This window comes from Mobula birostris, chromosome 14, assembly GCF_030028105.1.
Source record: "Mobula birostris isolate sMobBir1 chromosome 14, sMobBir1.hap1, whole genome shotgun sequence".
NCBI lineage: Eukaryota > Metazoa > Chordata > Chondrichthyes > Myliobatiformes > Myliobatidae > Mobula > Mobula birostris.
Window position 1 is genome coordinate 8,650,340 of NC_092383.1, and position 24,548 is coordinate 8,674,887.

Consider the following 24,548-nt stretch of genomic DNA (forward strand, 5'->3'; position numbering starts at 1 on the left):
ACTGCATTGGAGAATCAAGCTGGTTTATTGTGGAGAAGTGTGTGAAACTGGACCTGACTCCACGACCTTCAAAGTTCAAAGCAAATTTATTATCAAAGTACATATATGTAATCATACACGACCGTGAGATTTATTTTCTTGCAGGTATACGCAATAAATCCAATAACCATAATAGAATCAACGAATGACCGCACCACCAGAGCAGACAACCAGTGTACAAAAGATAACAAGCTGGGTATACACAAAATGAAAGATTAAAAAGAAATAATAATAATAATCAATAAGCAATAAATACCAAAATATGAGATGAGGAGTCCTTGAAAATTAGTCTATAGGTTGTGGGAACAGTTCAGTGATGGGGCAAGTGAAGTTCTTCCCTCTGATGGTTGAGTGGTAATAACTGTTCCTGTACCTGGTGGTGTGAGTCCTGAGGCTCTTGTACCTTCTACCTAATGGCAGCAGCGAGAAGAGAGTGTGGGATAGGTGATGGGGGTCCCTGATGATGATAGACACTTCAGACAACAGGCACATTTATTTCTGACTGGGTGCTGGGGGTCCCGATGATGATGGACACTCTGGAAAACAGGTACATTTATGTCTGACTGAAATGTGGGTTGGTTGCCCGTCATTTCCGATGATGACGTAAACCTGTGCAGGAGGAGTGTTAAACTGAAAAAGCCGTCGCATTGGGGCTGTTACACTTGCTTGGCCTCAAAAATCTTGGTCCAATGGTACAAAAAATCGTCATGACTGGAGACTTACTCGGTTTCAGTGGACAGCCATGACGTTTCCTGTGCCTCATCATGCCCTTCGCTCTCCACGAAGCTTTACTGCACCGCCTTCTCGGCCGTTGGATCTTGTAGTTGATCTCATCCACCCAATCCACCGGAACTGGCTTCGCATACTGGGGCTGGCATACCCTTATCTCACCGGGGTTGGAGGTTCTCGGTCACCCTCACCTGGTTTAGCCCACCTGTCGAAGCATTGTGCCGGAGTGAGGCCACTGTCACATGCAAATAGCTGCTTGGAGCCATAGGTGAGAGCTGGGTGGCAGGTGGGGGCCAAAGTTGGACAAGCTGCCCCTGAGCAGAGCACGACAAGCCCGCCACCAGAGGCGCTACCCCTCCCTAGATACCCCAAAGCAAATACAGTCCATTTTAGCACAAGGTGGTCACAAGTGTCGTTAAACTACAGTGATTATACCATTAGGCTGGCTGGTTTAAGAACTGAAGTAGCTGTTCTTGAACCTGGTGGTGTAGGATTTCAGGTTTCTGTACCTCCTGCCTGATGGTAGCTGTGAGAAGATGGCATGTCCTGGGTGGTGGGGATCTTTGACAATTGATGGATGTTGCCTTCCTGAGCCATCGCTTCCTGTAGATATTACCAGTGGTGGGGAGGGACAGTAGGTACGCGGCCAAGTGGTTAAGGCATTGGACTAGTGACCTGAAGGTCGTGAGTTCGAGCCCCAGCTGAGGCAACGTGTTGTGTCCTTGAGCAAGGCACTTAATCACACATTGCTCTGCGACAACACTGGTGCCAAGCTGTATGGGTCCTAATGCCCTTCCCTTGGACAACATTGGTGCCATGGGGAGGGGAGACTTGCAGCATGGGCAACTGTTGGTCTTCCATACAATCTTGCCCAGGCCTGCGCCCTGGAGAGTGAAGACTTTCCAGGTGCAGATCCATGATCTCGCAAGACTAACAGGGAGGGATTGGGTTCCTGACTTTGGGCCATCTGGTCTCCTCATGTGCACCCTTTCATTCCCATCTCCTGACTCCATCAGTCTTCCTGGTTTCTAATAAAGTGCAAAATCCATGTGGTGGCCAGACCTGATTGAGATTTCGCTCACAAGCCCAGCAGGGTAATGTGATATATCAACTCAGTCCAATGCCTACCCCTGTGATATCAATGGCCAGTGGTTTTAGACAAGGCAACATGTAGCTGCCTTATAGTTCCTATGCCTCTTGTAGGTACCACCAACAGTGTGGGAGAAGGGTGGGTTGGGCATCACAATCCCCCAACTCTTCACCTCCCCTGTCAGGATGCTCTCTGCAGCCCTTCGGTGACATCCTTGACCCCCTGATCCCAGCCACTTGAGCCCATTGTCAGCCCTTTACAACACAGCACCCAGTGAAGGCAAATCTGGGAGGATTGCCAGCCGTGACCCGATTTAACTTATGAAGTCATCTTCAGACCAGTGGAGTTTCACATTCTGCCCAAGCCAGGAGTGTAAAAGAGGAAAAGCGTTTCCACGACGAGCTCTGTTCGTGGATGTTTTTATCTAACTGTGCATGGTGAGGTAGCATTGTGAGGTGTGCTTCTGTTATACCATATAACCATATTACAATTACAGCATGGAAACAGGCCATCTCGGCCCTTCTAGTCCATGCCAAACTTTTACTCTCACCTAGTCTCACTGACCTGCACTCAGCCCATAACTCTCCATTCCTTTCCTGTCCATATAGCTATCCAATTTAACTTTAAATGACAACGTCAAATCTGCCTCAACCACTTCTGCTGGAAGCTCGTTCCACACAGCTACCACTTTCTGAGTAAAGAAGTTCCCCCTCATGTTACCCCTAAACTTTTGCCCCTTAACTCTCAACTCATGTCCTCTTGTTTGAATCTCCCCCACTATCAATGGAGAAAGCCTATCCACGTCAACTCTATCTATCCCCCTCATAATTTTAAATATCTCTATCAAGTCCCCCCTCAACCTTCTACGTTCCAAAGAATAAAGGCCCAACTTGTTCAACCTTTCTCTGTAACTTAGGTGATGAAACCCGGGTAACATTCTAGTAAATCTTCTCTGTACTCTCTCTATTTTGTTGACATCTTTCCTATAATTCGGTGACCAAAACTACACAATACTCTAAATTTGGCCTCACCAATGCCTTATCTGCATTTGGTTTCATTTGGTTTGCTCTTGATTCCACCACAGTTATCGTCTTCATGCTACTGTGATGTAACAAGGCTGTAAAACACTGTAATTAAGTAGGTAACATTTTGCCAGGGCAGTGCTGTTAAAAAGGCTTTAATGTATTTGAGGCAGAGCTGTTTAACAAATAAATTTTGTGACATCATCAATATGTGCGATGTCATATTGACGTGGGCGATCATGGTCTTATCCATGACCATGATGGTTCTTGGCAAATTTTTCTACAGAAATCGTTTGCCATTGCCTTCTTCAGGGCAGTGTCTTTACAAGACGGGTGACCCTAGCCATTAGTAATATTCTTCAGAGATTGTCTGCCCGGGGTCAGTGGTCACATAACCAGGTCTTGTGATATGCACTGGCTGCTCATACGACCATCCACCACCGGCTCCCATGACTTCACATGACCCTGATCGGGGGGGCTAAGCAGGTACTACATCTTGCCCAAGGGTGAACCGCAGGCTATTTGGGGGAAGGAGCACCTTACACCTCCATCAGTAGAGAAGTATCTCCACCCCGTCATCTAGAATATTGTGTAGCCCAGACTACACTGTAGCCAATATATATTCATATAATAGTAGTGGCATCCGTTAGTCTCGCGAGACCATGGATCTGCGCCTGGAAAGTCTTGCTTCAGTCTGTGTAAGTAGAGCAGCGTCTATCGCGGTGAGGTGATGCTGGAGTGTCCTCTCCAGGGCGCAGGCCTGAGCAAGGTTGTATGGAAGACCGGCAGTTGCCCACGCAGCAAGTCTCCCTTCTCCAGAACTCCGACGTTCTCCAAGGGAAGGGCAAGGGCCGATACAGCTTGGCACCAGTGTCGTCACAGGAGTTTCCAGAACGAGGTTGAAGGTAACGTCGGACTGCCTTAGGGACTCCAGCTCTGAGTTTGTCCTCAGGGTTTCCCATGAGTGGATATGGCCGCAAGGCAGCGGAGGTTTGAAATCAGAGTTTTCCCTCTCTTAGATCAGGGGTCCGCGACCTTTTTTGCACTGCAGACCGGTTTAATATTGACAATATTCTTGCGGACCGGTCGACCCGGGGGGGTGGGAGGGGGGTAGGGTTGCCAACGGACAAGAGTACCAGTCAAATACGTTGTGTTTACCCAGAGAAAGACTACAATGACCATGAAGCCTTGCGCGGGCACCAGTGCGCATGCGTGTGCCTCCCTATTATTTTTCCCCTGCAAATCGTTTTGCGATTCTGTTCGGGGGGGGGGGTGTTAATCACGACCGGAATATAGCTGATAAGTGGCTAATACACTCAGTTTCGTTTCTAAAAGGGTTTATCTAACAAATTTAATATTAAACACACAACGCATATTTTCCTCGCATGAATATAGTGATAAGTCAATTATCAGGGGAGCTTGAAGTAAGTGTTGAACGAACTTCCAGTAGAAGTGGTAGAGGCAGGTTCGATATTATCATTTAAAGAAAAACTGGATAGGTATATGGACAGGAAAGGAATGGAGGGTTATGGGCTGAGTGCAGGTCGGTGGGACTAGGTGAGAGTAGCGTTCGGCACGGACTAGAAGGGCAGAGGTGGCCTGTTTCCGTGCTGTAATTGTTACATGGTTATATAAGTAAGCCAATAACATCATAACCTTTTAAGTAACGTTTGGATATTAAACACACAGCACATATTTTCCCCGTGCGAACATATAAAATCAGTGCAACACACCAATATCGCTGAATCAGTGGGAGCCCTGGGCTTGTTTCCCCGCAACAAGACGGTTCTATCGAGGGGTGATGGGAGACAGCGATACTGTACTCGAAGGGGGTTCCTTATGTCCAGTCTATTCTGCAATTTAGTTTTCATTGCATTCACTGCAGAAAACTCCGCTTCGCAGAAATATGTTGGAAGCAACATTTTCAGTGCTTTCGTGGCTAACTCAGGATATTTAAACTTGACTTTGATCCGGAATGCCGGCAGAGATGTTATGTCAAACATACTTTTCAGCCCGCCGTCATTTGCAAGCTCGGGGAGTTGATCTCCTTCCCGCACTGACATGGATGATGCGTGGGTAATGACCTCGCTTGAGTTCAAGCTCAACGGTGCGTGACAGGGAATGAGGAAAGGTGCAGCTGACTCATATCGCCAAATCATATCGTTTCCTCACGGCCCGGTAGCGTATGCTTTGCAGCCCGGTACCGGTCCGCGGCCCGGTGGTTGGGGACCACTGTCTTAGATGGACTACCTTCCCAGGCTGACGAGCTCCATCTACTGGAAGCACTGGTTTTAAGGCTCCAGGACCCGCCTTCACCCCTTCTCCTGTCAGTAGAAATGGTTCCGCTGGGCTAAGCCACACGAGAAGGCCAGGAGCTGGACTTGGTTGTCAGAGGCTATTTGAGGCGCATGCCATGAGGAGCACTTTTAGGTAGTGGGAGCTTGTCCCCACTACCACTCCTCGGCTTGACAACCTTGCAACCAAATGTATTATCAGACTATGAGTAACCGATCGCCAGCATTTGCAGAATCTCTCTTGTTTATAATGTAACTGGAGTTATACCGTACTATCACCAAGGATGGACTGTAACTGAATATACAGAACATGGTGGATACAGCCCAGTCCATCACAGGTGAAGCCCTCCACACCACTCAGCACATCTACATGGAGTGCTGCCCCAAGAAACGAGCTTCAGTCCTCAAAGTCCCCACTATCCAGCTCTCTCCTTGTTACTATCATCGGGCGGGAGGTACAGGGGCCTTAGGTCTCACACCACCAGGTTCAGGAACAGTTATCACCCTACAACCATCAGGTCTCACACCACCAGGTTCAGGAACAGTTATCACCCTACAACCATCAGGTCCCACACCACCAGTTTCAGGAACAGTTATTACCCTACAACCATCAGGTCCCACACCACCAGGTTCAGGAGCAGTTATCACCCTACAACCATCAGGTCCCACACCACTAGGTTCAGGAACAGTTATTAGCCCTCAACCATCAGGTCCCACACCACCAGGTTCAGGAACAGTTATCACCCTACAACCATCCGGTCCCACACCACCAGGTTCAGGAACAGTTATTACCCCTCAACCATCAGGTCCCACACCACCAGGTTCAGGAACAGTTATTACCCCCCAACCATCAGGTCCCACACCACCAGGTTCAGGAACAGTTATTACCCCCCAACCATCAGGTCTCACACCACCAGTTTCAGGAACAGTTATTACCCTACAACCATCAGGTCCCACACCACCAGGTTCAGGAGCAGTTATCACCCTACAACCATCAGGTCCCACACCACTAGGTTCAGGAACAGTTATTAGCCCTCAACCATCAGGTCCCACACCACCAGGTTCAGGAACAGTTATCACCCTACAACCATCCGGTCCCACACCACCAGGTTCAGGAACAGTTATTACCCCTCAACCATCAGGTCCCACACCACCAGGTTCAGGAACAGTTATTACCCCCCAACCATCAGGTCCCACACCACCAGGTTCAGGAACAGTTATTACCCCCCAACCATCAGGTCTCACACCACCAGGTTCAGGAACAGTTATTACCCTACAACCATCAGGTCCCACACCACCAGGTTCAGGAACAGTTATTACCCCTCAACCATCAGGTCCCACACCACCAGGTTCAGGAACAGTTATTACCCCTCAACCATCAGGTCCCACACCACCAGGTTCAGGAACAGTTATTACTCCTCACCCATCAGGCTCCTGAACCAGAGTGGATAAGTTCACTCACCTCAACTCTGAACTGATTGAACAATTTACGGATTAACATTCAAGGACTTTACAACTCAGTGTTGTTTGTTTGTTTGTTCATTTATTTTCTACTTGCTTGACTTGTCTCATTTGCATATTTATAGGTTTATTTAAATTCTATTGTATTTCTTTATTTTCCTGTGAATGCCTGCAAGAAAAGAAATCCCAAGGTAGTGCGTAATAATGTAGACATACTTTGATAATGAACTTACTTTGACCTTTGAGGACGTACTGTAACAAAGACTATACTGACGGAGAATGAGGATGTACTATAACTGGAACTGTGTTGTATCAGCGTCAATGTCAAAATAAATTTATTATCAAAATAAATTTACTGTTTCCATATATACTTTACACTTTAATGTCGCCAAACAATTGATACTAGAACGTACAATCATCACAGCGATATTTGATTCTGTGCTTTCCGCTCCCTGGATTACAAATATTAAATATTAAAAATAGTAAGAATTAGTAAATATTAAAATTTTAAATTATAAATCATAAATAGAAAATAGAAAAATGGAAAGTAAGGTAGTGCAAAAAAACCGAGAGGCAGGTCTGGATATTTGGAGGGTACGGCCCAGGTCCGGGTCAGGATCCATTCAGCAGTCTTATCACAGTTGGAAAGAAGCTGTTCCCAAATCTGGCCGTACGAGTCTTCAAGCTCCTGGGCCTTCTCCCGGAGGGAAGAGGGACGAAAAGTGTGTTGGCTGGGTGGGTCGTGTCCTTGATTATCCTGGCAGCACTGCTCCGACAGCGTGCGGTGTAAAGTCAGTCCAAGGACGGAAGATTGGTTTGTGTGATGTGCTGGGCTGTGTTCACGATCTTCTGCAGATTCTTCTGGTCTTGGACAGGACAACTTCCATACCAGGTTGTGATGCACCCTAGAAGAATGCTTTCTACAGTGCATCTATAAAAATTAGTGAGGGTTTTAGGGGACAGGCCAAATTTCTTTAGTTTTCTCAGGAAGTAAAGCTGCTGGTGGGCTTTCTTCGTAGTGAACTCTGCTTGGTTGGACCAAGTCAGGTCATTTGTGATATTGACCCCGAGGAACTTAAAGCTTTTGACCTGTTCCACTTGCACACCACCGATGTAAATTGGGTTGTGCGGTCCGCTACTCCTTCTGAAGTCAACAACCAATTCCTTCGTCTTGCTGACGTTAAGGGATAGGTTATTGTCTTCGCACCATGCCACCAGGTTCTTAATTTCCTCTCTGTACTCAAAGTCATCATTACCCAAGATACGGCCTACAATTGTTGTGTTATCAGCAAACTTATATATTGAGTTTGATGGAAACTTGGCTACACAATCAAAGGTGTACAGTGAGTACAGCAGGGGGCTGAGTACACAGCCTTGTGGGGCACCGGTGTTCAGAGTGTAGAGGAGAGCTTGTCCCCTATTTTTACAGCCTGGGTCCTGTCTGTGAAGAAGTTGAAGATCCAGCTGCAGATCTGAGTGATAAGGCCCAGGTTCCGGAGCTTAGGAATCAGTTTATTTGGAATGATGGTATTAAAGGCGGAGCTGTAGTCAATGAAAAGGAGCCTTACGTATGCGTCTTTATTCTCCAGGTGTTCTAAGAAGGAATGTAGGGCCAGAGAGATGGCATCTGCCGTTGACCTGTTGCTCTGGTAGGCGAATTGCAAAGCGTCGAGGTTGACCGGTAGGCTGTGGTTGATGTGTGCCATAACCAATCTCTCAAAGCACTTCATAGCAATTGATGTCAGAGCCACAGGTCGATAGTCATATACCAGCCTGAGATCCATTTTCCTGAAGGCATTTACAGGAAAATAAAGAAACACATAGAATTTATGAAACACTATACATAAACAACCAATGTGCATAAAAAGGCAAATGATGCAAACAATAAAATGGTAAATAAATAATATGGGTGACAGGGTAGAGATATCTCTTGACCAAAGGAGGTGTAAGGTGCTTCTTCTCTCCGCTAGCCTGCAGGCCACCCTTGGGCAAGGTGTAGCACCGGCTTAGCGCCCCCGCCCAATGAGGCTCAGGTGAAGCCCTGGAGCAGGTGGTGGATGGTCGTATGAGTAGCTGGTGCATATTACCTGGTACTGTAATGTGGTAATGCTACCACTGATGCCAAGCAGACAATCTCTGAAGAGTATTGATAATGGCTGGGCTCATCCACCTTGTAAAGATACTACCCAGAAGAAGGTAAACCACTTCTGTAGAAAAATTTGCCAAGAACAATCATGGTCAAGGAACGTGATCGCCCACGACATGGGACACGGCAGAGAATGAGAAACCAGCGGTCGGCTAGGAAAAGGACAACTTGTGCTCAGCCAGGAGAAGGAGAAGCTGGCACTTGACCAGGAAAAGGAGAAGCTGGCAGACTGGCTGGGAGAAGGTTCAGAGGAGATGAGCTGGGTGCAGACCATGCTGCTGCCTGCTACTCGAAGACATTGGAATTGGTGCACAAAAGCAGCGTAAGTGGACATTTCTCTTGCAATCACAAGACCCTGTTGGACATTAATAATGTGAGATGCTGCAGGCCCTTTTCTCTTGTCTGGTGGAGAGGTGAGTGATGAGGCAGCGGTGTGGCCTCAGTTGTAGTGAGGACAAGATGTCAAGTGGGCTTGCCTGCTGCTGCAGTCCAGGTGAGATGACGCTGGAGGCGGTGTACCGTGGAGTCCGTACCCGGTTGGGAGCTGGCCTCTCCAGTCAGTGCTGCCCTCCAGTGGTTGACCAATGAATTGCCAGGAGCTGTACCATCAATTTGCATGTCGCTCAGGAACTTAGGACGATACATATGTTTTCTTGTGTAACGATGAGTGTTTTTTTCTCTCTCTCGCTATGTATGTTATGCAGCTTGGCCCCAGAGGAATGCTGTCTCATTCTACCATATCCATGTATGGTTTGAACGATAATTAAACTTGATTTGATTTAATTGATTTGACTAAAGTCCTGTCTTTGTTCAACTTCGCAATATGCATTACTTTGCACTTGTCCAAGTTAAATTCCACCTGCTGCTCATTGGCCCACTTACCCACTTGATCTGCAGCCTGCTGTGGCCTTAGACAAGGTCCTTCACTGTCCACCACACCACCACCAAAATGTTAAACTTGAGATTGATACATAGAATAGTCTGAGAATATGTGGGATGGACATGTGGGGGTGAGGCTGTACACCACTGAATGGTAGGACAGGCTCAAAAAGGCTGAGCAGTGTCTCCCCACACACTGTTTAGACCAGCCTTTTTTCATGCTGTGGACCCCTACCGTTAACTGAGGGGTACATGGACCCCAGACTGGGAACCCCTGGATTAGACCCACACGACAGGGAGGCTTATTGGAGATTTGGTTTGGTTTAGATTGGCTTGTTTTGATTTGACTTATTGTTGTCTCATGTACAGTGAAAAGCGTGTCTTGCATACCGTTCATGGAGGTAGAACAAGGTAAAACAACAACAATGCAGAATGAAGTGTAACAGCTACAGAGAAAGTGCAGTGCAGGGAAATGATAACATCAAGATCATAATGAGGTAGATTTTGAGGCCAGAGAGTCCACCTTACCGTACTTTGTCACGGGGAAGTTTTAGGACCTGCGACTATGTAGACTGTGGGAAAGGGAGCTTACTGTGAGAGGGGAATTAATGTCGCTGAGTTCTGATTGGGAATATGTCATCTGGAAGAGCAATGGAAGTGATTCAGTAGATTTTAAAAAATTGAATGGGACAAATATGTGAAAAGAAAAAAAAGATTGCAGGGTTATTAAAACACGACTATTCCAAATGGTTGTATCACTGTCTGTTATGGAAAGGCCACTGGGCAGGATCAGAAAAAGCAGCAGGAGGTTGTAGTCACAGCTTCATCCTGGGCACTAGCCTCCCTAGAATCCAGGACATCTTCAAAAGGTGATTGTATCAGAAAGGTGACATCCATCATTAAGGACCCCCATCACCCAGGACATGCCCTCTTCTCATTGCTACCATCGGGGGGAGGTACAGGAGCCTGAAAACACACACTCAACATTTTAGGAACAGCTTCTTCCCTTCCACCATCAGATCTCTGAATGGACAATGAACCGATGAAAACTACCTCGATATTTTGCTCTTTTTTTGCAGTACGATAAAATGGGGAATGTTAGTATGGTGTCGTCAGACAGCCAGTATCCATAGGGAACGTGGATTAGAAAGTTGTATGAGAAAGTCCCAAGCACGTTACTGTACTTTACACACAACCTTGAAAAAAATTGTTGAACTACACTTAGTGGCCACTTTGTGAGGTAGACTTGTATGAAACACCCTGGTTTCCTTGTCTGTAAGTCTAAGGAAGACAACCTCCGTCCCTGCCAAATTCGTGAGATTGAGGAGCACTCAATCCTACCCCAAACCCCCGTTTGTGTGGATGCTGTGTCATTTGCTACCCTGTTACAAATTAATGCCACAAAATAACAGACAGCACGCTGCATACAATTAAAGTAATTATTTATGAACCTTAACTAAAGGGTTAGTAAAGAATAACAGAAAGAAAAGGGCCCATTCTAATTAAACAGTCAAATGTGCACAAGTTGCAGCTCATCTTGAACTTCTCTGTCACTCACTCACTGGGCCCTTGGTCAACGTGAAAGCACACACCACCTTCTGAACGTCGCTCGCAATCCATCTCGAACAAATGGGTCTCCCACCGGATTGCTATGACCAGTTCTCCCCAGCGTCTCCTCTCTTCATCTCTTCTCGAACAAAAGCCCCAAGCCCAACCTTAGTGTCCCTCACCAGAGAAACCTCCCCTTAATCCGACCATCCTAATTGGATGGCACACATTTCTCCTCATCTCTTATCTCCAATAGTAACCCAAACAAGCATGAGAACAGAGCAGACTGCTCTTACAGAACTGCCAAAATGAAATACATACAGCATAACAGTAAAAACATGAACCAGGGCGTTACATGTACATATGCTTGTTAATACAAATATCTAATCAGCCAATCATGTGGCTGTAACTCAATGCATTAAACCATGCAGACATGGTTAAAAAGGTTCAGTTGTTGTTCAGACCAAACTTCAGAATGGGGAAGAAATGTGATCTAAATAACTTCGACCATGGAATGATTGTTGGTGCCAGATGGGGTGGTTTGAATATCTCCGATACTGCTGATCTCCTGGGATGTTCACACAAAACAGCCTCGAGTTTACAGAGAATGGTGTGAAAACAAGAAAAAAATCCAGTGAGTGGTAGTTCTGTGGGCAAAAATGCCTTGTTAAAGAGAGAAGTCAGAGGAGAATGGCCAGACTGGCTCAAGCCGATAGGAAAGCAATAGTAACTCAATAACAATGCAAATAACAACAGTAGTGTGCAGAACAGCTTCTTTGAATGCACAACACGTTGGACCTTGAAGTGGATGGGCTACAACAGCAGAAGACCATGAATGTACACGCAGTGACCACTTTATTAAGTATGGGAGTTAACTCATAAAGTAGCCACTGAGTATATATCTCACCTCTGTACTCTTTTCAATACCAGTACAGTTTTATAGTTTTATATTTTGAGGCCTATCATCATCATCATCATTATGTGCCATGCTGTATGATGTGGGTGATCACGGTCTTTCCATGACCATGATTGTTCTTGGCAAAATTTTTCTACAGAAGTTGTTTGCCATTGCCTTCGTCTGGACAGTGTCTGTACAAGACGGGTGACCCCAGCCATAGCAATACTCTTCGGAGATTGTCAGTGGTCGCATATCCAGGATTTGTGTCATGCACCAGCTGCTCGTACGACCATCCACCACCTGCTCCTGTGGCTTTACATGACCCTGATCTGGGGGCTAAGCAGGTGCTACACCTTGCCCGAGGGAGCCCTGCAGGCGAGCGGAGGGAAGGAGCACCCAGTTTGAGGCCTATGTTAGAGTCCTAGAGCAATATACCACAGAGAAGCAAACTGTACAGCCCAATGAGACTTCATTGACTATCAAGCACCTACACTAATCCCATTTCATTCTTACTGCTTTCCCATCATCTCCCGTCAGATTCTACCGTCTGCCTGCTCACTAGAGAGAAATTAAAATGGGGAGAGTAGAAACTGAGGGTGCTGGAATCTGGAGCAACACTCAAAAAAGGGTCAGAGACTCTACTGCTCTGAAGCATCTGTACATCCGTCAAATACAGCAAGAATAAATCAAAACAATAACTTTAATGTCCATCACATGAAATGCCAAATGCTCCACGAGAATGTTTTTATTCTACAGTACTGTGCAAATCTTAGGCACACGTAAAAAAAAATTCTGTAAAGCGAAGATGCTTTCAAAAGTAATGAAATGGAAAGCTCCTGAATATCAAAAATACTACTGCAAAGAGTAGTAAACAGTAAAAGGCTAAATCAAGTCAATATTAGTCATGATCACACTTTGCCATCAAAACTGCATCAATTCTTATAGGTAGTCTGCTGTGTAGTTTTACAAGAAAATCGGCCTCGAAATCCCAGACAGCCTCTGCAATGTTGAGATCAGGACCCTGTGGAGGTCATAGCATGTGAAACCATATAAGGATTCCAGGGTGCTTAAGACTTTTGCATAGTACTGAATATTTAGAGATTCAGTGTGGAGTGGGCCCTTCTGGCCCTTCAAGTCACGCTGCCCCAGCAACCCCACGACCCAATTAACCCAAACCTAATCACGGAACAATTTACAATGACTAACTAACCTACCTTTAACGCGTATGGACTATGAGTTAAAAACAGATCACCCTGCGGAATACCCACTCATTCCGTGGGGAGGGAGAACGTACAAAGCCTCCTTACAGAACGGTGCCAGAATTGAACTCCAAACTCTGGAGCGCCTCGAGCTGTAATGGCCTCGCGTTAACCACTACCCTGCAGTGGCATTGCTATATTGCTGCTCACCAGCCTACAACCGCACTGTCCTTATGTATAAACAAAAATAAATAAACTAAAAATGCCTTTTCACACTTTGCACTTTGAAAAAAAACGTTTGGTATTCTTGGAAGCTTTCAGCTAGTTACATGGGAAATTATGGATGTATAAAGGAGAGTTTACTGCAGTTACAGTACTGTGCAAAAGTCTTACGCACATACAATATATACATATAGCTAATGTATCACGCGTGATCTGAAGGTCGCTAGTTCGAGCCTTGGCTGGGGCAGCGTGTTGTGTCCTTGAGCAAGGCACTTAACCACACATTGCTCTGCGACGACTCCGGTGCCAAGCTGTATGGGTCCTAGTGCCAACATTGGTGGCGTGGAGACGGGAGACTTGCAGCATGGGCAACTGCCAGTCTTCCATACAACCTTGCCCAGGCCTGCGCCCTGGAAACCTTCCAAGGCGCAAATCCATGGTCTCACGAGACTAACGGATGCCTATATATAAAAAAAAATGTGCCTAAGACGTTCGCACAATTCTGTGTTTGACAACATAGAGCAGAGAGCGAGTTTGTAAATCGGGCGTGAGCAGGGATGTTGGGAATGGCGAGTGTGGAGCGCTGTGAGACAGGTGGCAGAGAAGGAGTCTGGGGGGGGGGTGCAGACACACCCACCCTGGAGACACCAGGCAAGGTCATTTGATTCCAGACCGTTGGTTTATTGATCATTACCGAATGTCTCTTAATATCACTTCCCTGAACAAGAAGGCACAGCAGCACCTCCACATCCTAAGAGGATTGAGGCAAGCAAGACTTCTACCCTTCATCTTAACTGCGTTTTACAGAAGCACCATTGAGAATGATCTGACAAGTTGCATCTCCATCTGGCATGGGAGCAGCCGAGCTTCGGACCAAAACTCCCTACAAACGACTGTGAGAACAGCCGAGTGGATCGTAGGGGTCTCCCTACCATCCATCAGGGACATTTATCAGGAGTGCTGCATACGTAGGGCCCTTAGTATTATCAAGGATCCCACCTTTTGCTATTTACCTGTGATTCATCTGTAGATTTTATCCTTACCTTCCTAAGTTGTCGTGTGTTATGTGCTTTATGCCCTGGTTCAAAGAAACACCTTGTTTCTATATACATTATTGTATGTTATATACATGTATATAGTTAAATGCCAATAAACTTGACTTGACTCTCTGCTGTTTCCCACTCCTTCCCCTCTCCCTCCTGCTCCCTTCCCTTTTTCCAACCATGATTCCCCTCTCCCTGCCCCCTTCCTTCTCTCAGTTCACAATAGAGACCCATATCAGAATCAGGTTTAACATCACTCACATATGTCATGAAATTAGTTTTTGTTTTGCAGCACCAGTACACTGCAATACATAAAATCATTATAGTACTGTGCAAAGGTCTCAGGCACCCTAAGTATATATATGTGCCTATGCCTTTTGCACAGTATTGTAGGTCTCTGGTTCAAAGGACTTGCGCAGAAGGGTCAAATGACCTTTCATTCTTGGTGTCAGAGTTTACTGAGCAGGATCTGGGTTGTTCTGTTGTTTTTGGTGAAGTTTGAAAAGAATGCAGTGATAATTTTGTCAGAGATCAGAAGATTGTGTTCCGTCTTCCATGTTCTGTCCCCACGTTCCTGTTCAGCTCACTGCAGCTCCGGTTCTTGTGTTTCTATTAAATTCGAAGTTCAAAGCAAATTTATTGTAAAGTATATATGTGTTAAATTCTGCCACGGACAGTCCCAAGCCCCGCTGTGAAAGGAGGAAGGTTGGGCATGGGGCGAGCAACCCCATCCTGTTAAAAACCCAGAGCTACAGAAACTCCGAAGACCTCACCCCTGGAAGGGGAAGGACCTTCGAAGTTTGGGCTACACCTGGAGACAGCTTGAAACACTAGGCCAGGACAGAGAAATCCAGCGAGCTGCTGTCGACAGCCTGTGCTCCAGAGCAGGTTTATAAAACCTTGAGATTCATTTCCTTCCAGGCATCTGCAGGAAATAAGAAATGCAATAGAATTTTATGAAGAACTATCCAAAGGAACTTTTAATAAAGTAGACGCACTGTCATGCCTTCTTTATGATGGCACATGTGCTGGTCTCAGGATAGGTTAACGCCAAAGAATTTAAAGCTATGGACCTTCTCCACCACCATTTGCCGAATGAGGACTGGCCCACAGATCTCCGGCTTCTACCCCCTCAAGATTAAAGATTCAAGATCGTTTATTGTCATTCTTCAGTACACGAATGTAAAGGAGAACAAATGAAGGGGAACACTCTGGATCCAATGCAGCATAAAAACACACAATAAACACAAAAATTCAATAAAAACACGATAAACATAAATGTAAAATAAATCCTATAAAACAGTATACAAATAACTGTTATGTACATAGACTGACAGAATGTACATTAAGTGACTATAGGTCATGCGTATGTAGTGATGGTGGGGGCAGGTTGTGGGTGGAAGTGTTGATCACCCTGATAGCTTGGGAGCAGTGTAAGTGTTTTTGAGTCTGGTGGTCCTGGTGTCAGCTCTTTGGTTTGCTGACTAGGGATCAGTGTCCCCACGCTGCCCTTAATCTTAGCTGGTTCATTGGTAAATGTCCTTTAGTGGGTATAAGACTTGTGATATCTAATATGGATGGCGGGGTGGAGATAGGTCTCTACCAAAGGAGGTGTAAGGTGCTCTTTCCCTCTGCTAGCCTGCAGTCACCCTTGGGCAAGGTGTAGCACCTGCTTAGCTCCCCTGATCAGGGTCCCGTGAAGCCATGGAGGCAGGTTGGGGGGGGGAGATGGTCGTATGAGCAGCTGGTGCAGATCACAAGTCCTGGTTATGCAACCACTGACACCAGGCAGACAATCTCTGAAGAGTATTGACAATGGCTGGGGTCACCTGCTTTGTAAAGACACTGGCCAGAAGGAGGCAATGGCAAACCACTTCTGTAGAAAAGTTTGCCAAGAACAAGCATGATCATGAGACCATGTGATGCAGCACATTGTGATATTGATGTTGATGATATCTAATAAAAGTGAATCTAAAGTCCAGATGAAGGGTCTTGGTCCAAAATGTCAGCTGTCTATTTCTCTCCATAGGTACTGCCTGACCTTCAGAGTTCCTCTGTCGCTTTGTGAACATAGCTCTAGATTCCAACATCCACTCTTTTTTGTGTCTCCAAATGTGAATCAGAAGTGTGTTGGTGGATTAACAGGAGTCGTACCTGGTGGTTCAGAAACTCTTGTCAGTCTGGCATCACAAAAATCCCAGATGTGTCAGATTATCAGAGTTCCACTCTGACGGAATTTGCCCTTGTTAGGAGTTGTGTGGGGGTGGGGTCTCGGCGGTGGGGAGTGGCATGGCAGCGTAGTGGTCAGCATGGTACTTCACCACAGGATTCAATTCCCGCTGCTGTCTGTAAGGAGTTTGTACATGTTGCCGGTGACCACGTGGGTTTCCTGTGGGTGCTCTGGTTTCTTTTCACATTCCAAAGTTGTATGGGTTAGTGTTTGGAGCTGTGGGCATCCCATCTTGGTGCTGGAAGCATGGTGACAGGTGCAGGCTGCCCCCAGCACTGAGTCGATTTGACGCACAAGACGCAGTTCACTGTATGTTTTGACGTGCATGTAACACATGAAGCTAATCTTTAACTGCTCTGTTTCCTTCTTCGGCAGATGTCATGGCGTCCGCAGTACCGCAGCTCCAAGTTCCGAAATGTCTATGGCAAGGCAGCCAGCCGGGAGCACTGCTTCGATGGCATCTCCATCACCAAGAACGTTCATGACAACCACTTCTGTGCCATCAACCCCAAGTACCTTGCCATTGTGACCGAGTCTGCTGGTGGGGGCTCCTTCCTTGTTATTCCTCTGGAGCAGGTAAGTATCGTTTCCATAACACCATAAGACCATAAGACACAGGAGCAGAATGAATCCATCTGGCCCATCGACTCTGCTCTGCCATTCAATCATGGCTGATTCTTTTCTTCTGTCTCCTCCTCAACCCCAGTTCCCGGCCTTCTCCCCGTAACCTTTGATGCCATGTCCAATCAAGAACCTATCAATCTCTGCCTTAAATACACTCAACGACCTGGCCTCCACAGCAGCACGTGGCAACGAATTCCACAAATTCACCACCCTTTGGATAAAGAAATTTCTCTGCATCTCTGTTTTGAAAGGGAGCCCCTCTATTCTGAGTCTGTGCCCTCTTGTCCTAGACTCTCCCACCATGGGAAACATCCCTTCCATATCTACGCAAACAACAGGAATTCTGCAGATGCTGGAAATTCAAGCAACACACATAAAAGTTGCTGGTGAACGCAGCAGGCCAGGCAGCATCTCTAGGAAGAGGTGCAGTCGACGTTTCAGGCTGAGACCCTTCGTCAGGACTAACTGAAGGAAGAGTGAGTAAGGGATTTGAAAGTTGGAGGGGGAGGGGGAGATCCAAAATGATAGGAGAAGACAGGAGGGGGAGGGATGGAGCCAAGAGCTGGACAGGTGATTGGCAAAAAGGATGCAAGAGGATCATGGGACAGGAGGTCCGGGAAAAAAGACAAGGGGGGGGGTGGGGGGACCCAGAGGATGGGCAAGGGGTATATTCAGAGGGACAGAGGGAGAAAAAGGAGAGTGAGAGAAAGAAGGTGTATATAAAAATAAGTAACAAATGGGTTACGAGGGGGAGGTGGGGCATTAGCGGAAGTTAGAGAAGTCGATGTTCATGCCATCAGGTTGGGGGCTACCCAGACGGAATATAAGGTGTTGTTCCTCCAACCTGAGTGTGGCTTCATCTTTACAGTAGAGGAGGCCGTGGATAGACATGTCAGAATGAGAGTGGGATGTGGAATTAAAATGTGTGGCCACTGGGAGATACTTAATAATTTCTCCTTTGGCTCCTCCCACTTCCTCCAAACTAAAGGTGTAGCTATGGGCACCCGTATGGGTCCTAGCTATGCCTGCCTTTTTGTTGGCTTCGTGGAACAATCTATGTTCCGTACCTATTCTGGTATCTGTCCCCCACTTTTCCTTCGCTACATCGAGGACTGCATTGGCGCTGCTTCCTGCACGCATGCAGAGCTCGTTGACTTTATTAACTTTGCCTCCAACTTTCACCCTGCCCTCAAGTTTACCTGGTCCATTTCCGACACCTCCCTCCCCTTTCCAGATCTTTCTGTCTCTGTCTCTGGAGACAGCTTATCCACTGATGTCTACTATAAGCCTACTGACTCTCACAGCTATCTGGACTATTCCTGTTCTCACCCTGTCTCTTGCAAAAACGCCATCCCCTTCTCGCAATTCCTCCATCTCCGCCGCATCTGCTCTCAGGATGAGGCTTTTCATTCTAGGACGAGGGAGGTGTCTTCCTTTTTTAAAGAAAGGGGCTTCCCTTCCTCCACTATCAACTCTGCTCTTAAACGCATCTCCCCCATTTCATGTACAACTGTTCTCACTCCATCCTCCCGCCACCCCACTAGGAATAGGGTTCCCCTGGTCCTCACCTACCACCCCACCAGCCTCCGGGTCCAACATATTATTCTCCGTAACTTCCGCCACCTCCAACGGGATCCCACCACTAAGCATATCTTTCCCTCCCCCCCCCTGCATTCCGCAGGGATCGCTCCCTACGCGACTCCCTTGTCCATTCGTCCCCCCTATCCCTCCCCACTGATCTCCCTCCTGGCACTTATCCGTGTAAACGGAACAAGTGCTACACATGCCCTTACACTTCCTCCCTTACCACCATTCAGGGCCCCAAACAGTCCTTCCAGATGAGGCAACACTTCACCTGTGAGTCGGCTGGGGTGATATACTGCGTCCGGTGCTCCCAATGTGGCCTTTTATATATTGGTGAGACCCGACGCAGCCTGGGAGACCGCTTTGCTGAACACCTACGCTCTGTCCGCCAGAGGAAGCAGGATCTCCCAGTGGCCACACATTTTAATTCCACACCCCATTCCCATTCTGACATGTCTATCCATGGCCTCCTCTACTGTAAAGATGAAGCCACACTCAGGTTGGAGGAACAACACCTTATATTCCGTCTGGGTAGCCTCCAACCTGATGGCATGAACATCGACTTCTCTAACTTCCGCTAATGCTCCACCTCCCCCTCGTACCACATCTATTACTTATTTTTATACACACATTCTTTCTCTCACTCTCCTTTTTCTCCCTCTGTCCCTCTGAATATACCCCTTGCCCATCCTCTGGGTCCCCCCCCCCCCCCTTGTCTTTCTTCCCGGACCTCCTGTTCCATGATCCTCTCGTATCCCTTTTGCCAATCACCTGTCCAGCTCTTGGCTCCATCCCTCCCCCTCCTGTCTTCTCCTATCATTTTGGATCTCCCCCTCCCCCTCCCACTTTCAAATCCCTTACTCACTCTTCTTTCAGTTAGTCCTGACGAAGGGTCTCGGCCTGAAACGTCGACTGCACCTCTTCCTACAGATGCTGCCTGGCCTGCTGCGTTCACCAGCAACTTTTATGTGTGTTGCTTCCATATCTACTCTGTCTAGGCCTCTCAACATTCAAAAGGTTTCAATGAGATCCGCCCTCATCCTTCTGAATTCCAGTGAGTACAGGCCCACAGCCATCAAACATTCCATGGCAATGTGCCTCTGATATTGGTATCATCCCAAAATGTCAACTGCTTATTAATTTCCACAGATGCTGCTTGACCTGCTGAGTTCTTCTGGCATTTTATGTGTGCTGCGTTGGATTATTATAGTCACATGTTCAAAGATACAGTGAAAAGCTTGTCTTGTTTTCTGTACATACAGATCAAATTACCCAGTGCATTGAGCTAGAATAACGTAAAACTGTAACAATGCAGAACGAAGTGTAGAAGGTACCGAAAGAGTGAATTTTCTCTCCACAAATTCTTTCCTTCCAGAAACTTAAACAGCTCCCAGTTAAACACAACAGTTGAATCTGCACCAATGACTTTCCAAACCACTGGCAGTGCACTCCACTCATTGTGTGTAGAAGTGTCTCCTGGTGTAGCTTTTGGCTCTTCTGCCAATCACATCCTTTTTACGTCCTCTGGTTCTTGACCCTCTCCAACACCTGTGTCTTTATCTTGGTACAGAGGTGGGGCAGTTAGCGTTCCGCTTCTCAGCGTTCGAGATCGAATTCCCATCATCGTCTGTAAGGTGTTTGTACATTCTCCCTGTGACCATGTGGATTTCCTCCGGGGGCCTCAGTTTCCTCCAACGTTCCATAGACTATGGTTAGTTAGTTGCATGCAAGATATGTTGGCGCCGGAGGCATGGCGACACTTGCAGGCTGTGCTCCCCCCAGCGCATCTTTGGACTTAGCTTGAGGTTGAAAAAAATGACACATTTCACTCTGTGTTTTGATGTCTGTACGTGTGACAAATAGATCTTTCAAGACTGTCAAGCTCTTTAGGACGTGCTGAGGGTATGAAATGAAAGTTTTTATAATAGGAGCCTGAGTTTTTCTCTCAGAATCTGGGGCATCACACATCTTCTTATGGAGCATGCTCAATTCCCACTGCATGGGGCCAGATATTTCAGACCAGCTGCTGGGAGAAGTGATCGGGCTGGATCTGCGCCTAAGGTTCAGAGACAGTGCACAGTGGGCCCAGCTGTCAGCAGCAGGTGAGAGAGAACCTGAGAGTGTGGGAACCCAGATCCTGCAAGGTTCATAAATGGAAACCCTTTTTGGAGAGGAATAAACAGCCAATGGTTTGGGCCTAGATCCTTCATCAGAACTGGAAAGGAACGGGGAAGAAATGAGCTTCTTAATCTGGTGTTTTCCCCTTCCCCCTCCAGTCTTGATGAAGAGTCTCGGCCTGAAACATCGACTGTTTATTCCTCTCCATAGATCTGCCTGACCCGTCGAGTTCTTCCAGCATTTACTTTGTAATTAATTTTATTTATTTTTTATTTGGAGATGTGGAGTGAGATGGGTCCTCCCGGCCCATCAAGCCACACCACCCAGCAATCCGCCTGTTTTAACACTAGCCTAATCACAGGACAATTTACAATGACCAATTAATCTACTATTCAGTACCCTTTTTGGACTACGGGAGAACCCAGAGCACACAGAGGAAACCCCCGTGGTTCATGGGGAGAACATATAAGCCCCTTACAGACGTCGCTGGAAACGTAGAAACATAAAAACATAGAAAACCTACAGCGCAATACAGGCCCTTCGGCCCACAGAGTTGTGCCGAACATGCCCCTACCTTAGAAATTACTAGGCTTACCTATAGCCCTCTATTTCACTAAGCTCCATGTCCCTGCTTTACTTTACTTACTTTACACTTTATTGTCGCCAAACAATTGATGCTAGAAAGTACAATCATCACAGCGATATTTGATTATGTGCTTGGCGTTCCCTGGAGTACAAATCAATAGTAAATGTTAAAAATTTAAATTATGAATCATAAATAGAAAATAGAAAAGGGAAAGTAAGGTAGTGCAAAAAAAACTGACAGGCAGGTCCGGATATTTGGAGGGTACGGCCCAGATCCGGGTCAGGATCCGTTCAGCAGTGCTATCACAGTTGGAAAGAAGCTGTTCCTAAATCTGGCCGTACGAGTCTTCAAGCTCCTGAGCCTTCTCCCAGAGGGAAGAGGGATGAAAAGTGTGTTGGCTGGGTGGGTCATGTCCTTGATTATCCTGGCAGCACTGCTCCGACAGCGTGTAGTGTAAACTGAGTCGACGGATGGAAGATTGATTTGTGTGATGTGCTATCTAAAAGTCTCTTAAAAGACCCCATTGTGTCCGCCTCCACCACCATTGCCGGCAGCCCATTCCACGCACTCACCACTCTCTGAATAAAAAACTTACCCCTGATATCTCCTCTGTACCTACTGCCCAGCTGGAATAGAACATCGAAGATCAGAATGCCCCGAGCTGTAATAGCGTTTTGCTAACCGCTACAGTACCATAGCGCCCCACACATTCTGTGTCTGTTGCTCTGGATTTCCAGTAGAATTTCTTGTATATGGGCTCTACGCAGACCTCTCTGTGTCCGGTCAAGGTGCGGAGGTCTGCTGACTGAATGCCGTATGGAGGGAGATCCAGTGCAAAGGGGAGTCATTAGCTCTGCCTTGATTCCACTTGGACATCATACTCCCAAATCAAGAGCCAGTGACCCAGAGAGATCTCATGACTCCTGGCCACCGGTTACTGGGAGTCTGGTGTAGTTGAGATGAAAAGTAGTTTCCTACAGTTCCAAACCAACAGCTGGGAATTCCCCATTTATTAGTCAAGTAGAGACATCACTTGGGTGTCGGGGTGGAGATACCTCTCTGACAAAGGAGGTGTAGCCTGCAGGTCACCCTTGGGCAAGGTATAGCACCAGCTTAGCTCCTCACCTCCAATCAGGGTCATGTGAAGCCACAGGAGCAGGTCATGGATGGTCACCTGTGCAGCTGATGCATATCACAAGTCCCGGTTACGCGACCACTGACACCAGGCAGACAATCTCTGAAGAGTACTGATAATGGCTGCGGTCATCCGTATTGTAAAGGCATTGCACAGAAGGCAATGGCAAACCACTTCTGTCGAAAAAAATCGCCAAAAGACCATGATCACCACGTCATACAACACGGCACATAATGAACAAGACATCACTGGCATTAACCATCAGACACAGAGCATGAATGTACAGAGACAAAAGTACCGAAAGGATCTCACCAGGTAGTTATGGTTGTGCAAGGCTTTTCACTCATCCACACCAAGTCCTCTCTGCATTTTAGTAACCAGCGGCCAAGAGTCTTAACTGAGGCCAATGGGGTTAGATCCTGAGGGTTGTTGCTATTGATAGGCCTTATATTCCCTTGAGTATGAAAGACTGTGATGAGAGTATTTAGGATTAAGTGAAGAACGGAGAGAGAGGATTATGGGGCCTCAAAACTGGAGCTGATCTTTCCTGAGGGCTGGCAGGAGACAGTTCTTCAGAAAAGAGGTGGGGATATAGAAACCATAGAAAAACTACAGCACAGAAGCAGTCCTTTTGGCCCTTCTTGGCTGTACCGAACCATTTTCTGCCTAGTCCCACTGACCTGCACACAGACCATATCCCTCCATACACCTCCCATCCATGTATCTGTCCAATTTATTCTTAAATGTTAAAAAAGAACCCGCATTTACCACCTCGTCTGGCAGCTCATTCCATACTCCCACCACTCTCTGTGTGAAGAAGCCCCCCCTAATGTTCCCTTTAAACTTTTCCCCCCTCACCCTTAACCCATGTCCTCTGGATTGTACTCATTGGAATTTAGAAGATTGAGGGGGGATCTGATTGAAACGCATAAAATCCTAAAGGGATTGGACAGGCTAGATGCAGGAAGATTGTTCCCGATGCTGGGGAAGTCCAGAACGAGGGGTCACGATTTGAGGATAAAGGCGAAGCCTTTTAGGACTGAGATTAGGAAAAACTTCTTCACACAGAGAGTGGTGAATCTGTGGAATTCTCTGCCACAGGAAACAGTTGAGGCCAGTTCATTGGCTATATTTAAGAGGGAGGTAGATATGGCCCTTGTGGCTAGGGGGATCAGGGGGTATGGAGGGAAGGCTGGTGCAGGGTTCTGAGTTGGATGATCAGCCATAATCATAATAAATGGCGGTGCAGGCTCAAAGGGCCGAATGGCCTACTCCTGCACCTATTTTCTATGTTTTCTATGTTTCTACAACCTCATCATAACATTCCAGCTCTTATACTCAGTACTTTGATTAATAAAGGCCAATGTACCAAAAGCTCTCTTTATGACCCTATCTACCTGTGACACCACTTTTAGGGAATTTTGTATCTGTATTCCCAGATCCCTCTGTTCTACTGCACTCCTCAGTGCCTTACCATTAACCCTGTATGTTCTACCTTGGTTTGTCCTTCCAACGTGTAATACCTCACACTTGTCTGTATTAAACTCCATCTGCCATTTTCAGCCCATTTTTCCAGCTGGTCCAAGTCCCTCTGCAGGCTCTGAAAACCTTCCTCACTGTCTACTACACCTCCGTTCTTTGTATCATCAGCAAATTTGCTGATCCAATTTACCACATTATCATCCAGATCATTGATATAGA

General features: G+C 46.7%; 1 protein-coding gene across 2 annotated transcripts in view; it reads left to right on the forward strand.

The window, feature by feature from the left end:
- The window catches only part of coro2ba (coronin, actin binding protein, 2Ba), a 218,386-nt gene that overhangs the window by 137,866 nt on the left and 55,972 nt on the right, over positions 1–24,548 (forward strand). For both annotated transcript variants that reach the window (XM_072278059.1, XM_072278060.1), the window contains one exon: positions 17,176–17,376. In XM_072278059.1, the coding sequence (XP_072134160.1) occupies positions 17,176–17,376 (201 nt within the window). The remainder of the gene's footprint in view (positions 1–17,175; positions 17,377–24,548) is intronic.